This window comes from Micropterus dolomieu, linkage group LG22, assembly GCF_021292245.1.
Source record: "Micropterus dolomieu isolate WLL.071019.BEF.003 ecotype Adirondacks linkage group LG22, ASM2129224v1, whole genome shotgun sequence".
Taxonomy (NCBI): Eukaryota; Metazoa; Chordata; class Actinopteri; order Centrarchiformes; family Centrarchidae; genus Micropterus; species Micropterus dolomieu.
The window spans coordinates 18703655-18728640 of record NC_060171.1 but is presented as its reverse complement, the minus strand read 5'-3'; the positions used below and the strand labels follow the sequence as shown (position 1 = coordinate 18728640).

General features: G+C 40.6%; 1 protein-coding gene across 1 annotated transcript; it reads right to left on the bottom strand.

Moving 5' to 3' along the window:
- Positions 1–4584: 4584 nt before the first annotated feature.
- Positions 4585–18513, bottom strand: elapor2a (endosome-lysosome associated apoptosis and autophagy regulator family member 2a). The gene is made up of 22 exons (XM_046038187.1): positions 18257–18513; positions 16686–16806; positions 15054–15243; positions 14826–14973; positions 13873–13962; positions 13088–13193; positions 12836–12988; positions 10683–10771; positions 10395–10575; positions 10147–10275; positions 9365–9455; positions 9147–9249; positions 8905–9042; positions 8068–8331; positions 7753–7926; positions 7448–7634; positions 7145–7241; positions 6950–7051; positions 6712–6838; positions 6161–6339; positions 5343–5511; positions 4585–5262 (listed from the first exon to the last, which is right to left on the bottom strand). The coding sequence occupies exons 1-22, from the start codon at positions 18344–18346 to the stop codon at positions 5194–5196; spliced, it is 2997 nt and encodes a 998-aa protein (XP_045894143.1). The 5' UTR covers positions 18347–18513; the 3' UTR covers positions 4585–5193.
- Between the last annotated feature and the right edge of the window lie 6473 nt (positions 18514–24986).

Genomic DNA, 24986 nt, shown 5'->3' with positions numbered 1-24986 from the left:
ACAGCCCAGAAGTCACAGCGCTTCTATCGAAGCTCAAAGCATCTCAGAGATACACAGTCTTTGTTAGCAGAAGGCTTAGCCATTCACTCAGTGGTCCTGCTCCCACAAGATACACCCCGCATGGCAGGTTGCTATGGACAACCGCCGCCACATCCGCTGCCGGAATGTCTATTTGTCTGCACGGAGAGGAGGGTGGGAGGAGGCGTGAGGGAGGACGAATATAGAGGAACAGAAAGAGGAAAAACGAGTTGCTGGTGCTGGTTCAAATTGGCAGTGACTGGTGAGATTTGGCTCGGCAAGAACCAGTACTCTAGTCCCAGCTTTTAATGGCCGCACAAATAGAGCACTTAACCCTGATTCTCCCTTCATTTAGTCCAGGGGCTGGTCTCGGACAACAGTCTCACACTCTTCCCCTGACCCCCTCTCTCTTTAAATCACCTCAGCTCTTCAGTCCCCCCCCAGCCACCAGTGTGCGCCTCATCTCCACCCTGTGTGTGTGAAACTTGCTGCTGAGTCAGTCCTAGCCAAGACCACCTAAGCCAGACCAACAGATTGGTAGCCCACACTTAAACTGAAGCACTCAGATTTGACAGTCCACTGAAGCACATGCCAATGAGGCAGCCTTGAGGCAGTTGGAAAAGGGATAAGGGGAAGGTAGATAAAGGAGTTGAAAAATGAAAATGGGACTCGGATGTAAAGAAAATGCATCACTTTGAAATACATCATCTTTCTCACTACACTCAGTGCATCATCTCATGTACCAACTAACTCTCACTGTGGCTTTCTTAATTGGCTTTACTCATGAATATCCCTTTCAAACAGCAAGCCATCCACTACGGATATTGTTCCTCTATTCAGCCCCTGCCAACTGCAATGTGCTCTGCAAAGGTCTCTGTGCTGTAGAACCCGCTATACAACAGAATGTGTCCTTGGCCTCTAGGCTTTGAATCAAGACATGATCGCTGAGGTCAAGCTGAACTCACTGGACACTGGCCAATCACAAAGCAATAGTTCCATGTTTATGATGCGTGCAATAAAGAGGCTGTGATGATCATAATAAATAACAAGCAAAACAAACAGCTGTTGTCTGGTCGTCCTTCTGTATCTCGTCTGTCCTGCTCAGGAAAAAGTAGTTCAGTGTGTCTGTGCGCAGAGTCTATAGGTTAAATCTCAGCTGAAATCGAAATGTCAAAAGCAAGTGAAGATAGATTCGTCACGTCAGCAACATTAACAGCCCTTCACCACGACTTTCATACACACACACTGACTCTATTCATGGCGTGTTGTTGGCAAATGTTGAAAGATGTCTCTAACACTGCAGCCTAATATGTTCCCAAAGTGATGGCACTCCAATTAAACCATCTACTGGAATGCTCCCTGCCTTAGGACAATGTACTCCAGTGTGTAGGCTCACCCTCCTTAAAAAAATAAAGACTGAAAGAAAAAAAATAATTAAAAGAAAGAAAGAAACCATGGGGGAAGCATCTGTCAACAGCTTTCTGTTTTAAATTGTCCTCAACAATGCACAGTGGTCGTTGGAGTGGGGTTTTGTGGAACAGTAAGGGACATTGTTAATACACTTCATGAAAATTCTGCAGATATTAAAGGAAGTAAATGTTTGCCCATCATTCTTGCTCCTGTCTCTTATTTCTAGCTACATCACACTGCCTACAGTTCCTACTTTTGCTGAAGTAGATGTTCACCCTTTTCTTGTAACCAGGCAATGATCACACTCTGGTGGTAGGCTCGGTTCATTACACAAATAACCTTCATACATTATACTGAACTTTACATCCAGTTTCCATCCCCATTAAACTGTTAGGGTGCATGCACGTTTAATTGAGTAAAAGTTCCAATACAACGACTTAAAAATACCCCACTTGTAAAAGTCCTGAATTTAAAAGTTTTGTAAGACAAATGTACTTGAAGTATCAAAGGTGAAAGTTCTTTGACTGATTTAGGCTATTTTGCATTTGGTTGTTAGTGTGTGTGTGCATGTATGTATCTGCTAAACTCACATACTACTGGTACATTTATGACTGAATGCTTAAGAACCTCTCATGGTTGATGTGATTCATAATTTTAATTACTGTGTCTATGATAAATCAGCCATTTTACAACTGTGTTATGAGATAAAGGCACTTCTGGCAATCAGTCTGGTTAAAAAGAAGGCTTACCTAGTCTGTTGCAGGCCACACTTTGGCCTTTGTTGCAGCTCAAAAACTGACATCCAGGTTGCCGGGAGGGACAATTGAGTGAGATGCAACTCATCCTTGTTTGGTACGGAAGAGAGAGGGTTTTTATTTTTGTGTGGTGCTTCACAACCAAATGTTCTAAATAAATACAAATATTTGAATTACTTATCGTCCCATTTAGTGTTTCCTTAAGTTTATACAGTCAGGCGAACCCAGGATGTTTTAGTTACAATACCATAAAACTATTCCATGGATCTGGGCATTGTTAATACTGATAAGCAATGTGTATGAAGCATTTTACTGTTGTGCAGTTAGGGTGACAAATTAGAAATATATTTACATACAAGTTTACATTAGTTGTTTTGGACTTTCTCTAGTCTTTTTTTGTGAATATTGTAGACTTTTATCTGCTTGGATCTCAGAGTTATTTAAATGAAACCACCCGAGAAGTTTACATAGGAAATCTCTTATATTTTGTTGAACTACTAACTCTATTACTACTACCTACCTACCTCATAGACATGTGAAACATTACAACGAACCCCAACTACACACTGCTTTATTTAGACGGGTCCCAAGCAAAGAATGTTAACGCATTGTATTATAACTTATAACTATATGTCAGATACATGTATGAAGTAAAAAGTACTTCAAGTACAGTAGCTGAGTAAATGTACTTAATTTCAACCACTTTTGGCCAGCAGCAGTTTAGTTAACACTTGTATTCCTCGTTTCTGCTTGTACAGAAGCAAACAAAAATGGATTAAGATTGTAGAATACAATGAGATTAAAGAATTTAAGATGTTTTCTCTCAACATGGCTTTGTTTGCCACTGCCCTCTACAGGAAAACCCACTTAAGGCCATTAATGAGCTGAGCAATGTGAGTCACATGGGCTTAAATAATTGTTTTTTCTTTATAAAAAAATATACTTATATAGTTATAATCATCAGATAATCATCATTATCAGAAAAACTCCACAAAAAGAAAGTCCCAATACATTTGATCCCGATATGTCATATTGGCTGAAGCCGTTTTAAATATATACAGACACTCTAGTAATTTGTTACACTTAAATTGCTGCTCAGACTTGAAGTGATAACTGGATGTTTAATCATTCAGTGTCCCATCAAATGAATAACATTGTGCAGTTCAAGATGTTTTTTCTTAATTTCCTGTTTAAACATGAAATTGAACTGACAATTCATAACTTTTTTTTCACTCAACCTGTGTAAATGACAACATTCATCTACTGTATATAAATAACCCAAACTATAACATTGGCTATCTCAGTCAATGTAATCATTTCCATGTTTGCAGTATTTTTAGAAGTATTTATCATGTTACATCATCAACTCATTTATCATGAGCTTTGAATCCAAGTAAAACCCTAAAAAGAAGGTAGCTAGTTCTGAACCAGAACTGGTGGTTTGACTTATGTTATTTTGAAAGCAATACATCATGTTAAGATAATGCTAAACTGTCCTCAGCTTGAAGGATATCATATCAGGAGCGAACTCATTTTAGGCCACTGACATATCACAGCTGTTGTATAAAGGCAGGCCAATGCGCCGTACTTTGATAAAATGGTTTAGTAAGCAAAGTGACAGAAGCTTTTAAAGCACTGAATAATTTTGGGCCACACAAGGCATAAATGTTTGGATAGATGAGAAAACGCATACTGTTACTCCCACAGTCTAAATATTTAACTCTGTATCAGGAGTTAAATAATTTTTCATCAACAAAATAACAAATTGTGAGCTTTAAATTACAAGTGTTATTCCGCCCTCAGGAAAGCTCAGAGAAATTATCTTTTCAGATAAAAACTCTACATGGCTGAAATGCAAGTATATGTAATGACACTTTCTGCAATGTTCGGAATGTATTAAATGTATTTTGTCATTTTGCTACTGAAACCATTGTGACTGATGTGATTTATCCTTGAGGGGAGCTCCATTTTAAAATGTTACAATGTAAGATGATCTTATGATGAGGATAAGTATCACTGTAAGAGAACATTTGTCAATGCAAGAAGAAATCTTGTAATTATAAGAAGTTATCATACTAAAGGAAAATGTAAATGTATTTATACATGTAATATGTGGTGCAATATTGACACTGTGTGGTATCATTTGACTTTATGGCTCAATCTAAGAGGTAAAAGAGGAGCAAGAATGCACTTTCACTGCATTTTCAGGAATGATTGGTGGACTTCTGGCTCTAAGCAAAAGTCCCAAAACGTGTTTCATTCAAAATTATTCCAACAATTAAATTGTCTTGCTTGAATCCATTTTTCATCCACAATGCCAGTTAGACAGCTCCGTCTCCAAGCCCTTCAGTAGATTAATCAAAAGAATCGGTTGACAAGGGAATCAAACTGGCTCCACTTATACATAAATACACCATAATTTATTTGACACACATGGAAAGTCAACACCACAACCTCATCCGAAATATATGACATCTTCATTTTCAAATCGGTCAGCGGAACACTTCTCCTCATTACAATCAACTACGCAACAGAACAAACAGAAGATAGAGGCTTTATATGGCCAGAATAAAGCAGTCTGTGTAGATGTCTATGGGAGATGGACGCACACACTCACCATAGTGATCCTAAAAGTAAATTACACCATGGCTGTCTAAAGAAATATTGACACTACACAGACTGAAAATAATATAAACAGAACAGTCAAATAGGTCCTTGTCTTACCCTGAGCTCTATGAACAGTTTGAATCAGAATATAACCAGGAGGATTCTATCACACACTCTTGCTTCACAGTACTAGGCTCTGTCATACCAAGCTTTAAGGCCACCATGTTCATGTGACTTATCTGAACCTGGCTCTAGGTGCATGATGTGTGCGTGTGTATGTGTGTAGGTACACACAGTTGGTATTCCAGGTACCACAGCTCATAATTGGGGTGGTTGGTTAAAGGGGTTGTGCAGTGGAAAGTCTCTTGAGGGTCTGATCTCTCCCCTCACTCCCACTCCACCTCTAGCTCCACACCAACGCTTTCGAATGAGATGAGTTTAGCTGCACATGTTCATACTTCTCTCCGTTTCCCTAAAATAAACAACAAACATAATCATTTTGCAATTGTGAACTTACTTACTGTAAAAGTAAAATGATGCTGTGACTCTCACCTTGGATGCTATGGCTTTGAGTTTGCCAAGTAGAGAAGGTTTTGTGTACACAATTTCATCCTCCATGTCTCCCTCGTTCTCTCCCTCCATCACAGCACAGCTGTCAGCTCCTGGCATTTCACACTCCTTATTGGCAGACATCACCAACCGGGAGTACTTGTACTCCAGCCTAGCAAACAAACAAGCCATAGAATCAATACTGTAGGAAGAAAAACCTGGAGACAAATATTGTCCTATATACTGACTGTGACGTTACAAGAAAGGAATGGCAGAAGGGATGTGATCAAACAATGGGAGTTTGGAAGATACAGTAGGAAAGGAAGAAAGAGGCTGGGAAAGTAAGGAAAGAGAGAAAATATGGGAAGACAAAAAGGAAGGAAGAATGGAAGGATAATGAGAAGGAAAATTGGCATTAGGAGAAGAAAAAATAATCAGGAGGGAAAGAAGAAAAAACAGGAGGAATAGAGGGGATAGGGAAAGAAGTAAAGAGATGAGGAGGGATGAAGTTACAAAAGGAATACAGGAAGGAAGTAGAGTAGGAAAACAAAAAAGAAAGCAAAGAAGGAGGGAAGCAAGGACAAAGAGAGAAAAATAAAATACATTTGTAAGGATGAAGGTGGCATGAGGAAAGAAGAGAGAAAGTGATGGGGGGAGGGGGGCACAGGAAGACAAAAGGAAGGACCAGTGAGGGGGAAGAAAGGTAGTAGGGGTGATAGTAAAGAGATAAGGAGGGGGTGAAGTTAAAAGGGAATACAGGGAGGAAGTAGAGGAGTAGGAAGAAGGAAAGAAGAATGCAGGAACAGAGGAGTGAGTCACACCTTTTGTTCTTCTTCCAGAAGTAGTAGATGAGGGAGACAAGCAGCACTGCAGTGAACGCTCCCAGCCCTGCGCCGAGCCGTACCCAGAACTCCATACCCTCACATGGCAACGTTTTCTTTTCAGGCAAGGTCACACCTCCCATACACAGCTTCGGCTCAGTCCACACATACAGTAGGTCCTGAGGATAAACACACACACACACACACACACACACACACACACACTTCTAAATACAAACTTTCCACACATCAGTATGTCTAAGTATTTGGACAGTGGAGTGTTTTTTTATTGTTTTGGCTTTACTCCAGCACACTGCATTTCAAGCGAAACATAGACTGTTAAAAAGGGCCACCTTCCAGCTTTAAGAGTGTTTGCATCCATATTGGGTGAACAGTGTTAGAATCGTAACCCTTTTTAGTAGGCTATTATTTCTACACAGTCCATGGGATGTGTTGCTTAATACTCAAAAAGTAGAGCTGATCTGTGCTTTACTCAAGAACCACAACAAAATCTATCCCGCTACTTATGGAATAACTATGTCCACACAAACCTGCTGTCCTCCCTTGCAAGCTCCCTCTATCTGATGGTAGTCTCTCTCTGTGCATGTGGGACAAGCTCCTGAGCTCTCCCACAAGAAATGGAAGGTGCAGCCGTCACACGTTCCTGCAGGGCACTCACTGTAATAGCCAAGAACAAGTTGTCATTTCTACACCGCATCACGGCATAGATGAAAGGTCACTTGTGAAATTAGACAGGCAACCAGAGAAACAGTGACAGAGATGCAGTACCTGGGAACTGAGAGCTCTCCTTTAGTGCTCTTCTCTGGGTTACAGCGAAGTGTCACCACCGCGCTCCGACCTGACTCACAAGAAGAGGTCACCTCCAACGACCTTAGCAATGAAAAAACAGAAAGCAAGATGAAACCTTAGGGGTCTCATTGTTGTGAACATAGAAAAAGAAATATCTGAAATAATAGGAGGTACCTGTAGTAGAAGTTGACATCAGGGACTTTCTTGGAGGTTTGAGGGTATAGCTCTGGTCTGGCTCTTATTCGATCAAGTGTATTATCTACAGTCAACCCTGTTATTAAGTTACAAAAGAAAGATTGGTTTAATGTGCGCATGTACAATTAATGTATGTTTGATTCTCTCTCTTCTGTAACATGACCAGACTTTTTATTATCATTATATCTTTCCCTTTCGTCTTTTCAAGCAACGATCTACGTATAAAACATACCAAATGCATCTCTCCCACACTACCACCGTCTGCATCTTACGTTCACTAACCAAGGAATGTGTCAGCCAGGTTAATGGACTGCGAGGAGAGCGCTGTGTGGAAGCCTCGTCCGCTGGCAGGGATTATTGTTGACTGACAGATGAAGGCCTTGACAGCATTGGCTCCTTCGCCCTTCTCTCTCTGGGAGTCGGTGATGGATAGGTCTGTTACATTGTCTGTGCATACTGCCAGCTGACCCTTAAATAAAGAAAAAGAGCAAATTGAAAAGGCATACATTCATTAGCATTCATACAAGCTAACTTTTAAAAAGGGCAGTATTTTCTGTATGTTTGTGTGCGTTTTCATCTCTTCACACCTGTCCTCCGCACAGGCTGATATTGAACTGATGGAAGTACTTTGTTCCTTTGGAGGTGAAGCTCGGACCGTTCATCAGCAATCCCACAGACCCAAGGAGGCTGAAGTCAAAAGTCAGAGTTGCATTGCCCTCTGTGTGGGTGAAGTGACAGTCACTGTAACACAAACTGTGGTCCTGTAAAAACAAAATAAATACAATAAAACAAAACACAAATACAGATATATAGTTGTGTGTCTTAAATAATAAAGCAATTAAAAAGTTTCACAAAAACAAATAACAAAAATAGCTTGATTGCTTTCCCCAACACCAACAAACCTTGTTGCTCTTGCTGGCTGGTCCACAGGATTTGCAGGCATCTGGGCCCGGTGTGGCGCGAGAGAGGAGGTATGTGTTATGTGGACATTCTGTGCACTGGCTTGTGCGTGTGTCTATGTAATGTCCAGGTGGACATGGCACACATGCAGAGCTGGAGGGTTGGGTGCTGAGGGCACAGGCCCGGCACCCAGAGGACACCCCATCAACAGCGTTAGTCACTGAGATGGAGTAGATCCGCACCACATCATTGACATGCCTACGTACCTGAAAAAGCACCGCAGAGGGACAAACAGCTTCAAGAAAAAACAAACCTACACATGAGTAGATCACAACATACAGTAATTCATAAAAAAAAATGCAGCTCTGGTCTCACTTGAAAAGCCCTGCAAAACTGGTGATTTAGAAATAGCAATATAAGGATTCAAGCTTCACTTCTCTTCACCTTTTTTCCTAAATGTTCATGCATTGTGCAAAGTACTAAGTGAGCGCAGGGATAAAAGTAGTCTGTTTGATTTGTGGTTTGGTTTAAACACCACCACCACCTCAGAAATGATCTTTAATAACTAACAGAAGGGAGTGTTAGGTTTACCAAGTGTGGAGTGAATTTACAAGGCTGTTGTTTGAACTTGCTGAATGAGGAGCTTTGAAAAACTGTGATTTCATCTAAGTCTAGACCAGCGTGAACATATTGTCTTTATTTATGATCCATAATGCTATGCAAATTTAGGCTGGGTGATATTTAAAAAATATTTCAGGGGAGAAATGAAAGTGTAAATTAAAGTTGTTAACTCATAATAAACTAATAATTAAAGTAATTAACACAGGGACTATAATTACATCAGAAGGTTGGTTAGTCCTCTGGAAAGCCCATGTATAGGATACCGAGGCATTCTTTGTCATGACGTGTGTGTAGGACTGTCTTGTTTTCGTTCTCTCCCATGACTCCACCACTGTAGTGCTCTTCCTGTTTACATCCTAAAAAACACAAATTCACTTCATCCACCTCGCCTATATAATAATGTTATCACATAACTTATGTGTATGTAGCAACAAATATTTGTGTCAGGAGCAATTCTCACCATCATGAAGTAGAACTCGCAGTCAGCTGTGCACAAAGTTTCGAATTCAAATGTGACGCGACCAAATTCTGTTGTAGAATGACTTGTCATAGACGTAGGGAGCCTGATGGCAGATGCAGACAGAGAAGAGTGGAAATAGTTACAAAAAAAACAACAAGGACAGACAGCTCAGTGACAAGAGTGATAGAGATTGAAAAACACAACAGCACTGTACTTACTTGAAGCCAGGAACGTGGAGGTTGAGGATGAGGTAATCATTATCTGAGCTTCCTGCTCCACTCTGGATATGATCACCTGCCACCTCCCAGCCTACAGGACAGGAGAAATCCACATTGCTCTACTACTTTAAGAAATATATACATCTAGATAACAGTGACAGGTTCAAATCTCATCAGTCCACATTAAAGAATAGTTCTACATTTTCTGAAACACTGTTATAAACAATTATAAAAATTATGTCTGTACAGTAAATACGAAACTACAGCCAATAGCCTGTTAGCTTAGCTTAGCACAAACACTGGAAATAGAGGGAAATAGCTACATAGTCCCAACAAAAAACGAAATGTGAAGATGACATGTTGTGGTTTTACAGATTTTACAGGTTTTACTATGTGCCAGACCATTGATGGGCCGGGCGCAGGAACTTCCTGGAGTGTCTCTGTGAGGCTGCCAGGTAACCAGTGGAGACTCCACAAAGTTATTGCATCCAGCCCAGAAATAACCCAAGATATAATGTGTTAATTAGTGAGCTTTAGAGGTGCTGGTAGGTGGATTTTGTTTACTATAGACAGAGCCAGGCTATCTGTTCCCTTCTTTTCAGTCTTTATGCTAAACTAAGCTAACCTTCTATTGGCTTCAGCTTTTCCATTTAGACAATAAGAGCGGTATCGAATCTCCTCATCTTACTTTTGGCAAGAAAGTAAATACCATAATGCTGACATGCTCCTTTAAGAGTTGCCAAGATGAAAATAGAGACAGCACTGCTGGGCTAAACACCCACCATTCATACTGTCACATTTGGAGTTGCCCACATTGAAACAGGAAGTCTTCATGTTTGTAGGAAGAACATTCCACCATTTATACTCGTAACCCAAGGTGGGCTCAGTGCCTGCCAGACACTGCTGACATGCTGAGGGGGGGGTGAACACAATGAAAAAGACAATTAGGAAATCACACGGAGCAAAAACAAAAGTAAGTGAAGAAAAATGGCAGGGAGGAATGAATATAAATCTACAGAGTTCTCAGTACGTTTCATCCCATCAGAATAGGTCCCAGGTGGACATGGTGAACAGGTGGCCGTGTCATTGTTATAGAAACCGGGGTTACAGGGGGGGCAGGGCTCCCGTTCTCCACTTGGAGGCAACGACTCAGCTCCAGTCACACCCTCCAGACAGATCTTAGGTTCCATCCACTTATATCTGACCTGCGTCTGAAATTACACAAAGATGGAGGATAAAGGACTAGAACAGAAACTGATTAGAGAATGGGACTTCTCGGGGTGTTTAATCTAGAAAAAAGTGGACTCTTTGCTCTCACCTTGCCTTCATGGTCACATGCTGTGTGGATCTGAAAATAGTCCTTTTTGGAACACGGAGGCCTGTCCTTACACACAGCAGATCCCTCAGCTTAGGAAAAAAGTGGCGATAAGGCAAAATACAACTACATTAGCAAAAGAAAGTGATAGAATAGAGCAACTGCAGAATACATTAATAATTTACCCAGAATCCCAAAAATGCTGTAGTACTTTAAGAAATTATAACTTCTCAAAAGACCCTGCAAAGCATTACGCGTAAAAGACATCAAGTTAAATCATTAAAACAGAACAATCCAAATGAAAAGGTGAACCATTCAGCTGAAATACAGTACAGTAAAGCAAACAGTCACATATGTGATACACCAATGTAATAAGCAGATAATAGCTTGGTATTAACAATGGGTATATCTGGGTAATAGTAGACTGAAATGTATATAACTGGGTAATTAGGGGCCAAAAATAAAAGGTAACAGGGAAACACATTTTAAGATATCAATGAGGTTATTCAGTAATATTACAGTAATATTTTGGTAACAATATGGTAAGCTGCTAAGAATACCATTGCTATATTTGGATTTTAAAAAAATGGGATAATTCTCTTTCACAATATTATACACTACTATCAGCATAACACCATAATCACATGAAAATACTTTAAAGCAAAAATTGGTAATAACGTATTATAATGCTGAAATTCATCCTTGTGTTCAAAACATCCCCTTTTGTTTCTTGGTAATACTCTAAAAGTTATATGTTTAATGTGGTGACTTGTTACCTGGAAAAACTTTTCTGTGTAAAAAACATGAATCAGGGCTGTAAACTACCTGCTTCTATTTCATTTCAAGGCTGACAACTAACCACATTTTATACTGTTTTGTACATATGTTACATCTTAAACTTAAAGGAATGCCTTTTATGAACATATCACTATTGTTTACCATACATAACATGAATAGATGATTTAGATCAAGACATCAAAAATCACTGCAACCCCAGCCACACCTGAAAATAACTATATGAAAATATGTGCCTATTGATGTCTGGTTTAATTTAATATTACCGTGAAATTAAATTACCAATTTATGAATGTTCATGTGATTTTGAAGGTATCAAATGCTGATAGTAGCTTATAATATTACGAAAACATCAACCTTTATTATCTCATTATCATCAAATTATTACCCCATTAATGTTACCATTTTTTATCCAAATATTCAGGACTACGGGGGAGCTTAGCTCCCCTTAATAAGACATCAGCTCCCCTAAAAGCATGATTTTAGATATTTTGGGGGGGGGTCTCTAAAATATCGACAGCATTCTTTATTGTTATTAATTTCTATATTTCTTTATCATCATGAATCCATGCATAAAAGCATCAGACTTAATCCAGCCAGAGGGAACGATCACCGACCGTCCGCAGCCGGCCAGTCGCTCTGCGATCTCCTGTCCCTGGTCCGCCTCACTCCCTCTATGAACGGTTCGTGATTGTTCCCTCTGAGGATGAATATTATGCATGATCCATGCACTACTGCAGCTGGGGGCTCTCCGCAGCATCATGCAACTTTCTAAATTCTTTCCTCTCACGGAGAAAAGAAAGGTCAGGTCGCAAACACAGCCGCAGCTGTTGTGTGAAGTGAATTGTAGCAAAACAGCTACATATGATAATAATAATTATTATTTTTGTTATTATAATAACAAGACAAACATCTCTGATACAGTCTGCCCCAGGCTGGCCTGGGTCAGACTGTGAAAGTTATGTGATAACCCAAACCCTCTGCACTCGACTAAAAAGCTTGTTTCTACTTCTCAAGTTTGACTAATGTGGCTGAAAATATGACATGCTCTATCCTTTGGCTATGTGATGTGCTTCTGTGAGCAGTACTGATAACAATTAAGCTACACTGAATACTGCACTGCAGTTTTATTGTGTTGTTTAACATACTGTAGATTTGAAATGCTGAATATGTGCACATCATTTTCTGCGCGTCGGAGTGTGTTTCTACTTCAGGCTTACATTTTTTTTGTGAATTCTGAGGGTCACTTGATTGAATATGAATAGACGCTATTTTCTGAGTTTTTTGTTTGTTTGTTAAAAATCGGGAATGGGATGAGACAGGAGTGAAAATCCACTCCTGTGTCACCCTCTAGTTCCTACCTGCATACTGAGTGGTGGTGTTACAGGCGGTGCAGGAGCTGGCACCGTGGCCAGAGAATGTGTCACGAGGACAGGGATCACATGTGGAGGAGCCTGGGACACGGCTGAACGTCCCCGGCTTACATGGGAAACACTCTGATGTGTAGGCGACTCCTGGTAGAAGGAAATGACAGATTGAAAATGGAAAATAAATATTTAAACAGTGTGTTTGTTTGTCAGTGATCACAGCCAGGGAGGGGATTTGTGACTGACCTTCTATTTGAACATTTTTCAGCAAAACAGGCTTCACCCCTTTGGTCCCCATCAGCACCCCACCTGTCCTCCAGTACAAGATGTTGGTGCCAGCCTTCAGGTTCACCTAGAATACACATGATTTCATGTATTATCAGTCAAGCTGTGGCATGAACATGACCAGTGCAGTAGTTAAGAGAAGAAAAGTCTGGGTTTGCTTTATGTAGTTTTAATTAATGCAATATGCCATCTTAAAATTGCTTTAAGAGATCAGATCAAATGCCACAGCTGAGCCTTAACTGCATTTGGTCCTTTCATTAAAATGATAATAAAGATTAAGATGCTGTAATCAAACTTCAACAGAGAAGCATGTGATTAAACCTAATTTGTAAAGCTATAAAACTATGCAGACTGAATTATTAAACTTCATTTGATTAATCTTGTATTGGAGAAAAATTTTCTTGGACCCCTCTAGTTCAGTCTAGAAAAATAGCCACAAGTTAAATAACAACAACTATTATTTGTGCTTAAGAAGACCCACATACTGTATTAACGCTCCTCCCAACACTGTAACTAATTTTTTTCTGGCAGTGCAGGAACTGAAATATACACATTGTGTCTGGAAAATACTGGCGACAACAATAAGTTATGCCAGCCACTCTCAACTAACAGGCTCCCTGCATGTATCCACCCATTTCTTGCTGCTCAGCCTGACTTAGACATATTTATTTTGGGAGACCAAGGCCAACTGCCAAAGATCTGTCTTCCGTGGCTATTGTTCATCGGACAGCATGGAAAACACTTACCGTGTGGGTTGCCCATTCACCATGATTGGTAAGCTTGAGCCACTTCGAATCAGCAGACTGGTCCATCTCCTGACACTGGTCATTCTGGATCTAAAACACACACACACACACACACACACACACAAATTATCAGTGTCCATCAGCTGAAACTCTCACCTCTATTGGTAGCGTTATATAACTACAATATATTTGTTATATACACTAAAATATTGAAGCACTGATTAAGAGACTCATCATTTGACTTGCCAAGCAGCAAAAGCACAGGTGGAACTCGTAATGTTAATTGTGGCTGGGTTCCATACAAGTGTCCCAGCAGTAAGCCATCCAGCAAGCATACACAATAACCTGGAAAGGCCCTGGAACTGGTACACCTAAATAGAATGCAGCCCTGAATAATTTTATTACTTTTGGGATACTGTTGGGATGCGTCAGTATATCTGCTGTGAAAAGGGTCTGTTAACAGATTATTAAATTTCTTGGAGCACTTTAATTTTAAAGTGACAACCAACAGTTGTCATGTGACACAAATGTCAGTTCACAGCAGACAATACAAGTGACACTGGAAATTTGTTTCACAGAGAAACTGTGTGTTTGAGTTCTCTTAATACATATACAGCATCAGCTGTAAGATTATATATTATGTCGTCTGATTCATGCACATAATGAATGAATGATCATGATCTGAGGATATTTCCAAAGAGATCAAGCATTTTCCCATTAGCATTTACATTAGCATTGTGCCTATTACATTTTTATGCCATTTATGATGACTGAATTGCTTGAATTTAACAAAAGAAATACTGAAGTAGGCTACTCTACATGGTGTCTAAAAACATTTTACTGGCAGTGTATACACAAGCACACTATGTACACACACCGAGCATCCACAAACAGATTGATCGATTGACCAACAGAAGTAAAAAGATAAAAGCTACTGAATGTTTGAAACTCACAAAGAACTCAAACAGCAGGTTGTTGTCTGGATACTGGTACTCAAAGCTGACAGAGCCCTGTTTCTTCAGATGGACGGCATAGATGAGAGAAACTGTGCATTCATCCCTGTTGGACTCCATGTAGTTTCCTTGAGGCACCCAGGAAGAACTGCAAGGCAAAATATATAAAATTTATTTCACACTTACAATCAGGGTTTTAGTATTTCTTGCGTCATCCTACTCACACACCTGTTACAGGTGAGCCTGTCGTCTCCGCGGGGACCGTTTTCCAGGGATGTTGCCAGGCTACTGAATCCAGCAGGCATGGCATCCCATTGGTCGAAGCGGATCCCACTGCCGAGGGAGTAGCTGCCCGCTGCACATCGGGTGCACTCCTGAGCCGACATCTCCAGAAACTCCCCAGCCTTGCATGAGAAGGCTGGAAGACACAGAGAAAGGAAGTACAGAGGGATGGGAAGAAGAAGATTATTACATTGAAAAAGTAATTTCCCAACCTCCTTCGCATTCTGCTGCAAAACATAAACACAACATAAACATCGCACAGACTGAAGAAGATAGGAAAATGTTCATTGAAATCACTGCTGCCTTCAGTATAATGCAGCCCCAGTGATCAGGGAACTTAATCCTTACATCCTGTTACACACTTTGTCTGTCTCTGCACTTTTTCTCCCCAACACCATCGCGTCTTCTACCCCTGCCAATGTTCAGACATTGTCAGCTTTTCCTCATACATGATCTGGTCAAATGCCATTGTGGTGCCTCTTTATGCTTTAAAGAAACCAATTTGTCTCTGGGGGTAAGCTGTGTGTGATAATGTGCTCAACAGGAAGTGCTTGTTAGGTGTGATTGGATTCAAGGATAGTTTGCTGGGGCACTCATTTTCATGGTTACAGAACTAATTGGTAACCGTTAACATGATTAACTGGGCCTCTTGTAGGGATGGCATCGATACATTCTATGTAAGATAGTTTGTCCAATTGCTACGAGGAAACAAGTGTCTGGTATTCTCCTACTGAATTCTGTAGGAGTCTGAACAGGAAGAAGGAAACAGAAAATGTCACAGTAACAAAACGTTTTCAGAGTCTTTCTTTTAATGAGAACTGTTTCCATTGTATGTAAATATATGTAAAATATCTATGTTAGAGAACACTGTCTGGACATTAACATGCTCCACATTCTGTAAGTGACACGCAGATTTCCTGAATAATAAACTCAATTCAGCCACTAGTCACATGGTGTTGCAAAAGCGGAGGGCAAACCTGTTCTGGGGAGGTTGAACAAAGAACAAACTTGTATTACCACCTTGTAGAAAACTGGTGTACTTTTACACAATTAAAGTCTGTATTCCTGCCTCTATTGTGATAAGGCTCACAGCCCAATGTCTGTAAGTACCACCATCCCAACAAAAAAGAAAAAAAAACACACAAAAAAAAGATATTTGAACATTCCCGATGACTTACCTTATACTTGGCTGATCTGTTTCCGTGGCAAAACATTAGCACTGACAAATAATGTAATGATTACCCACATGGGCATCTGAATAACGGTGTCCATTCAAAAGCACCAACTCTGCAATGTCTTATATTCACAGTTTATAGCTAAGAAACTCTATTTGGACAGATTTGTGACAGCTGCTGGTGTATAGTTGCAATTACAGCAAGCGACAAAATGGTCCATTAATGATGTGGCATGTGAAGTAAGCCAGCAGCAGGGCAATTATGTGACATTGTTTTTCTCTGAGATTATTGGGCCGTGGCTCTGCTCTGTGGTTGGTTGGAGGATATTCAAACAAGGTCCTACTACTGATAAGAAGGTAAGATACACACATCAGTGCTCACTCTGTCACACACACATACTTACTGCACTCTGTGCCGCGTGCTGGCTCTGGTAATCCAGTGCAGGCCCCAGGGTTCGTCGGGATGGCTACTCTCCACCGAGATCCTGTGCTGTCACACTCTGTGTACTCATAGTAGTAGTCCGTCTGTCAATTGAACACACACACATGCAGAGTATCTGCATAAGAAATTACTGACCACAACAGTTTTGGAAACAATGAGGCCAGAGGTAGGTCTGAAACTTCACACCACAAGAGGCCTCCACCCAAATCACAGCCCTGAGTCACTCTTATTCTGGGTGAGAATGTTTTGTAAATCAGCGCAGGCTAAATGGATGGCTGCTGCGTTAGCAACCAACACTGAAATCATCTTCCATATGCAGCTGCTCAGGCTTACAAAACATGACCGCCTGTTAACGGCGTGATCTCAAGCCACAGCCACTCTCCTGCCCTGGATACACAACATACCATCTCCACGGCGATGGGAACAGGGGTGATGGCAGCAGTGGGCTGCTGGTAAAACAAGCGGAGGTGTTTTACCAGCAGCATTTTCACATTTTCAGGATGAAGACTCACAAGTTATAGTTTTACTCTGTGGTCTGGAGTTGGAGTGAAAACCATTAGCTTGATGTTTGCGCCTCCACAGAGCAACTCATCGTCTTTCTGTCTATAGAGGAGGGTAGCCTAATTTCTCACAGTTTACATAATGTTCCTCCTCGAGCCACAGCAGAGTTTGACACCACGGTGCATGCAGGCTGTTGTGTGAGCAATGAATTTCACTGGTGTGGTGCGACAGGGCTGATTATAAAGGACTAGAGGAAAGATGTTTTAACATAGCTGCAGTGATTGGAGAAAGAAGAAATCGACTAAGAATGGGACTGCATTCTGAACCCTGTTGTACTAAACCCTCATTATCTCTTAAGACTCCTACAAGAGCTGTTGTCAATCACTGATATGGCAGACTTTCAGTACTTATCTCACAGCACAATTCAGCAGGAGAGCCTCTACTTCTGAATGCATTTCATGAGATTTAAAAACCATGATATCAGCTCTGACGTATGTAATCTCTTTGCCAGTGTGAAAATACAGACTGAGCCAATAACTTCAATGGGAATGTTGCTCCTCGATCCTGGGACTGGATGGCGTGTGACTGTACTGCCACTCTGGACTGAGGAGGTGTTGAGCTGAGCCAGACCAGAGGGAAGGAAAGGCCAGTACATGCAGGAAACTGATAACAGCCTGAACAGCACTGAGTGGCGAAGTGCAACATACACCAGACCTCTCCTTAGAGAATCATGCTCCTCCATGTTGTTCAAACGTGTTCTTTTTACAAAGTAAGCAATTGTTGTAGTATATTTTCTTCCCCACCAGCTGCAAATGATGAGGTGGGTGATTTTATACATCATGGCCTAACATAAATCGGCCCCGGAAATGTGTCATCTATGTTTAATCGTATTTGATATGGTCACTGGATTACCAACTCACTGTCACAGCGTGTCAGTAGGAGAATACCAGACACTTGTCAAAAACTCTAACAATAAAAGCGGCTTGCAGTGAATAGGATGACCACTTATTGATCGACCGTGGCATCTCTCACCTCACTACACTGCCGCTGTCCTTTGGCCCCGTCAATCAGCGTGCAGAGGATGAGAGCGCAATTGGCGACGAACCAAGCCGAGGACCGCATCGTGGATCCTCAACAGGAGGAGAAAGATAAATCTCGATCCAGGAGAGATAAATGTATCATAAACCTGAGCCAGATTAATGCGTGTTCAGATCCAAATCGACACCTGCCTCTGTCGGCTCTCGTCGGCAGATTGAAAACCCCCACCACCTGCGATTATCCTCAGACAGTGCGCTCCAGGGTTGCCTCATCACAATAAAGCTGGCCAGAATAAAAGTGTACTTTCGGTTAAGATTTTCAAAATAAAACTCGCGACGCATGTATGTGGGGATGCTCCGTCGCTAAATTATTTTTTCGTGCCTATTTGTTTTCTAATCGTTAGGCTATAATTTTGTGATTGTGCAAACCAGTGTTCATCTTGTGCAATAATGCCCCCACGTCCCTTCATATGGACCATCTTGTCACTTTAATTTGAAGGCACAATTACTACGTCTGGTATTTTCTGGTTAGATCTGATGACTTGACGCAGCTGTGCGTGCCTTTAACCACAGGCTCTGACGCTCCTATGACGTTGCGCAGGGAAATATAATATTCCCTGTCTTTCTGCTATCGAGACAAAATAATGAAAGCATGTATGGGCTTCACGTAGCCTATTTGGTTGCGTGAAATATGATAATGTGAAGCGCTAAGGGCAAGCTAACAGTCTCTATTGAGGTAATTGTTGTAGATTTTGTTTAGGCTAATGTCACTGTGAGAACAGACATTTTGAAAGGCCCAAGCTGTTGGCTATTTTGTGCTTAGCTTGAAAACAGCTTTCCAGTTGCTGTATTGTTCCTACAGCCTATTATTGTAGTCCACATTACTGACCGCCAGAGGGAAGCCAAGCTCTGCAGCGGTTCATCATTACTGCAAGATTTATCACATATTCTGCTTCGTTTGGGGCTCTTTATCGGCATATATTGAGAACATTTGTCTTGTACTTTAGATTTTCGTGCCCAAATGGAATGATTTTCATAAACAAAAACTGCTTACTGGCAACTATGAAGTTTTGAAGTCCACGACCTGCCGTGGCCTGTGATTCAGAAGGGCAAACTGTAAGAAAGGTCAGTTTTATGATGAGGGTGTGACTATGTGGTTAAAATGAGCACGATATGAGCTTTACCAATAAGACTGAATGCATTAGGTAGACTACCCTATCATAAAGAGGTGGAGTGGTATTAAGTCCACACAACAAACCTGTTATTGTATAATACTGTGCTGCTCTGAATTTCCAGAATATAAGCTCCTATTTATTTCTATTAAGACCTTTTCTAGTAAGATCGCAATTATTTCAACCGAGTTTGCTGCACCAGTGAATCATTTACATCCACTGATAGTGAATACAATATGGGTCCAAGCACTATATTAATATTCAGGGGTCTCCCCAGAATTCCTGTTTATGATCATTTCAAAAAGGTAAAAGGTGGATTACAACATCTACCACCCTGTTTAGTGCTATGATGGCTCCTCAGAAGTGTAATGATGGTTTGGTGCCATTGTTCTTGAAGGAAATCCCATCATATCCTGTTCAGGTCTGTAAAAATGTTTTAATGTCTTTACGAGACTCACAGTTTCTCTAGAATACGACCATTAGCTGCTGGGTCATTATTTTATGGCTGCTGTCACATCAGGAAAATGTTATCCAGCTTTCTCTTTCCAACAAGGTTCTACTCTCATACTCTAAGTTACCTTTAAATTTTCTATCTATCAGAATTAACATGTTGCAGAAAATAATTACAGAAAGTTATAACATCACCTTTTACTAAATACTTCCACAACGTACATGGTCCCTCTAAGTTTCTAAAGAATGAACAAACTATATCATTGTTTACATCCCAGGACAAAAGAGCTCATGCATGTTTCATAATCACAAATTGTCAGTGTGTGTTAACAGCTAACAGCACAAAGCTGACAAAATATGAGAGTATGTTGGAGAGATGGACTGAGAGACAGAGAGACTGAGAGACTCTGTGGGTTCATAACATATTCTGTTTGTTGTGATGACAGAGAGAGGAAAAAACACACCTTTGTTTAAATAAGGGCTTATTGAGGTAGAGAGTATGAATGAGATCTGTTACCTAGACAATATTTAGTCCTATGTTTTTCAGTAATATTCAATGGCTTACAGACACACTGTTTGCCAGCATATCAATTATCTGCATTTCTGAATGCATGCAGACATTGATCTTTCTTTGCTCCTTCTGAGTAACATTATCTAATGTGATGTTGTTTGTGGTGTGTCTCCTAACACCACATCCACAAAGACAGAGTGCTGCGACTATCAGACCATGAAAGAGTGTACCAACATCTTTCCAGCCATCAGGAACAGATCACTGTCGTGTACAGTGGTCACATCGTCACTGTAAAACACAAGAACAAAACCTTTTGGGTTACAGATTATATGAACAAAATTTATGCTTTGACAATTAATCAATAGCTTAGAATATTTATACTCTGTTGAACTTGCCACCCGATGTATCAGTTGCACCAAAAAAACACCTGTAATTCATCTTGAAGCACAGTTGTACATGGTATTTATAAGCATAGATTCAAAGGCCCAGTTTATTGTGTTGAGATTCAGATCCTCCCCTCCCCCATATACTTTATGCCCAAGACATACTGCAGCATCATATATTGGCCATCCTGGACAAGTTTAATGGTAGGCTAGTTACCACCCCTGATGAAGGGGTGTTTGCAAAGGAGATTAATGTTTTTCATAGGTTATTTTGCGCCTACTGCCACATAGACTATCAGCTATGTTTTATTGGTATACATAATTGTGTTTTCAGTCATTTTAGCCTAGAGAAGTTGTGTAGGTTAAATAATCAATCCAAATCCTGGGAACCCAATCAAAAACTGCACCCGTAACCTAACCCCAATAAGATTGGCTTATTGTCATAATAAGATTGGATATTTGTCATAATGCTACATTTGATGTTGTCTTATGAAAAATACATATTCACCAGTAGACCGGGCTGGATAAACTATTGATGCAAGTCTGCCTTATGTGAATGTATGAATATTTAAGTAGCTGTCACCCAAGGGCAGCTGGGTTTCTCCTGTCATTCTGTGAGGAGGGATGCAGGCCTCTCTCTCCCGCTCTCTCTCTCTCTCTTCTCTTTCTCATCTGAAGCCTCAGATCACTTACAGTGTTTGCCTGTAACCTGAACTCTCATATTCAACCATCTATAACACTCCAATAACCTTTACACTCTAGGCCACTGCTCTGTGATCAGATGGGTTCATTAATTAATAGTGGTGGTGTAGGGCAAGAGTGTTAGTAACTGACCTCCAATCAGATGGTAACCAGAGTCCCTGTGGCCCAACCCCAGTCTCCAAACTCACAACAGACCAGGGACTACCTGGTCAAGTAATGAGACACCCAACACTGGCACACTCAACTCACACACAAACATACACACACATACACACACACACACACAAACCCTGAGACTCTCATACACATATAGGTTGTCAGGGAGGTAGACATGGTACTATGAAGGGCTGAGGAAAGAGTGGCCCTTGCCTGGAAAGAGTGGTTAAAGCCACATTGGTTCGGAACCTACTTTCTGTGAGAGATAGAGAGAATGATGTGATGACAGATCGACCTACTGACCGAGAGATGACCGACACAGTCTGGATTCTTAAGGTTAAGTCCAATAAACTGATGAAACAGCGGCTCCCGGACAAATGGATAACGAATGCTGCTATGACATACTAAGAAGACATGCTGAAATAGAGGACGGCAATTGAGGATATTGGCTCCACTTCTTTCCTGGATAAAGAAATATTTTCTTTTTCATATTTCACTTAACATTGGTGGAAATAGTTGGCTCATTCTTTTGTACTTGTCTTTATCCCACTTAAAGGAAATTATGCATAGTCCTTACTGGTTATTGTTCAATCTCTACTCTAGTGTTTGATGATGTACAAGAAGCTACCCCAGATCAACTTCCCCACACTCTGGGAAACCCCAGATCCACCTAATGTCAGTTCAATTAGGATTTATTTTACTGTCTCTTTCGGTCATTCCTGAATTCCCCAGCATGCACGGACTACCTTGTTCCTCTCTGGGCCACTGTTTTGGTAATCCATCTGATGTTAGCACTGATCCAGCACCAGCTCAGGAGCCAAACAACTCCAGACGAAGCAGAAATGGACTTTCGTCAACAGACCCAGTTATATCCCAGCCGGAAGCCCAGCCAGACATCCCACAGGAGCAGCAGCACAGACAGTCTCAGAGGACTGTCAGCTATATATCCACCCACTCCAGCAGAACCAGAAAAGTAAATGGTACCAAGTCAAACTCTATCTGCCACCAGCAGGACACAGATGACGGCCCATGCCTTGAGTCCCCTCCACCCTGCCATAGCCTCTCCCAGAGCTCAGAAGATGATGAACTGGACTGTAGTCCGGAGCTGGAGCTGAAATATCCTCAAATCCCCAGGCCCTCCATTATAATTAGACAGCCTAAGGTAAGAAGGCTGGAGTCAGTAGGTTTTGTTTTCAACAGTGGTGAACAGTAACTGAGTACATAAGTACTGTATTTAAAGTACGTACAAATTTGAAGTGTTTCTACTTTACTTAATTATTTCTGTTTTATGATACTTTATACTGCTATCTTCTAAATATTTTAATACTATATAATATAAATTTTTTTACTCCACCACTCGTACTTATAAATATTATATAAAATATATCATTAACTTATATCATATAATGTATTATAGCAGTTTAAACTACCCAGCAGTGAATGAAGTAATTCAAATTAGCTCTACCTTGACCAAACACAACAGTGAAGTTACATGAGAATCAAGATTTATTATTATGCAAATATATAATAATACAAAACTGGGGTCATTCTGCATAATGAACACTTTTACTTTTTATACTTTATGTTGTTTCCAATTCTTCTGTTACATTTATGAATGCAGGACTTAGTGCAGGAATTTTTAGATTGAGATTTGCCACCTTTACTTATGTTAGTAAATATGTCAATGTGACAGCAATAATTTTGACAAGAAGCTAATATTGCGGCATAAGATCATTTTAAAATCATCAGATCTGTTTTACATAGTTGTATTGTACACTTCTAACAATGTTGCTTTAACAGTTGTGGATTTAATGTAATGTATTGTATCACCACAAGGGGGTACTTCAACCCAAGTGAAGTTAAAGTAAGTAGCTGTTGATCTCTGTCAGGGTTTTATTAATTAATTTCTCATCAGAATGCCTTTTTATGAATGAGATCTAAAGCTGTGAAATTCTGTGGTCAGAATGCTCAGTGACTGGAGATAAGATGTCAGTGAAATATGTCCTGAGTTCATGCTTCTTTGTAGTATTCTTGCTATTTAGTCTTGACTAAAACTGGCAAAACACAGTGTCCTTATTCCAAAAGGCGGATGACACATTATGTAAGTAGTGGCTCCTCTGGCTATGATCAATAATGCTGATCAGCGGTGGAAACTGTAGAAGAATGGGAGGGAGGAGGGGTGGGTTTTAATAGGATTCCTGGAATATGCGCTGTTGATTACTTCATCCAACGGGGAGATCTCTCATCAGCAGATGTTTAGACATCTGTTGGGTTGATCGTTTTAGGAGAGGATTGTCAGTGATACGGTCTAAGTTGAGAAATGTGCCATGAAAGTATTAAACACATGGTTGACTTATTGTGGTAGTCGGATACAAGTTTGGTATGAGAAGCTTGGTAAATTTGAAAAAAAAAACATTGATCCAACTGTAACCATTACGCAACGATTTATGCAAAAAGGCCCTTTAACTACCTTGTAGCAGCCACCCAATAAAACTGCAGCAAAGCAGCACATCGGCCAACAGTACAACACATGTTTGTAGCGGACAGCTTCCAGGGTTGCAAGGCTGTGAATGTATACAACCATGCCCTCCACCAACATAGCCATTATTGTTCTGTGTCAGAATGAGTTACAAGAAGCATAACGTTTCTTACTTTCTATGGAAACAGGAAAGAACTTTCACAATGTTTGCATTAGCAGAGCAAATATTAATCACGTGTAACACACAGGGTTGCTTCCTCATTGAACTGTGATCTTGACAGCAGAACCAAAAAAAAGGCTGATTGAGCCACTGGAGTACAGGCATGATCAGAGCATGTGCATTAACCCTTGTAGCCCTCCACCTCCTTATCATCTGACCTCTCACAAATCACAGCCAGAAGCATTAGTCATTCCTGCCCTCGAGGTACAAATAAATGTCCCCTCTGTTAAAATACTGTGCAGTATGTCCAGTAAGAGTGTTTGCTGTGATCTTGAGGCTTTATCTTTGTGTGTGCATGTGGCATGTGTGTGTGTGTGTCCGTATCAGCGTGTGATAATACGGTTGTTGCATTTATCTCTGACCCCAGGCCAGACACTTCCTTTGTCAAGTGCAGAAACTGCTGTCATATCTGACCATTTAAAACAGCACACGCACACACACACACACACACACACACACACATAAAAGAATGTTCAGTTATAAACAATCAGTACAAATTCTTCAGTATCACTTTCTCACACACATACATGCAGAGTCACACACAGAAGTGAGAGATTACTGAACACTGTTATTAAGCAAATGGAGGGGTTGATTTGAACAAGACGACAGAGAGCAAAGAACATGAACATTCCCTTACAGAACAATCACTGTC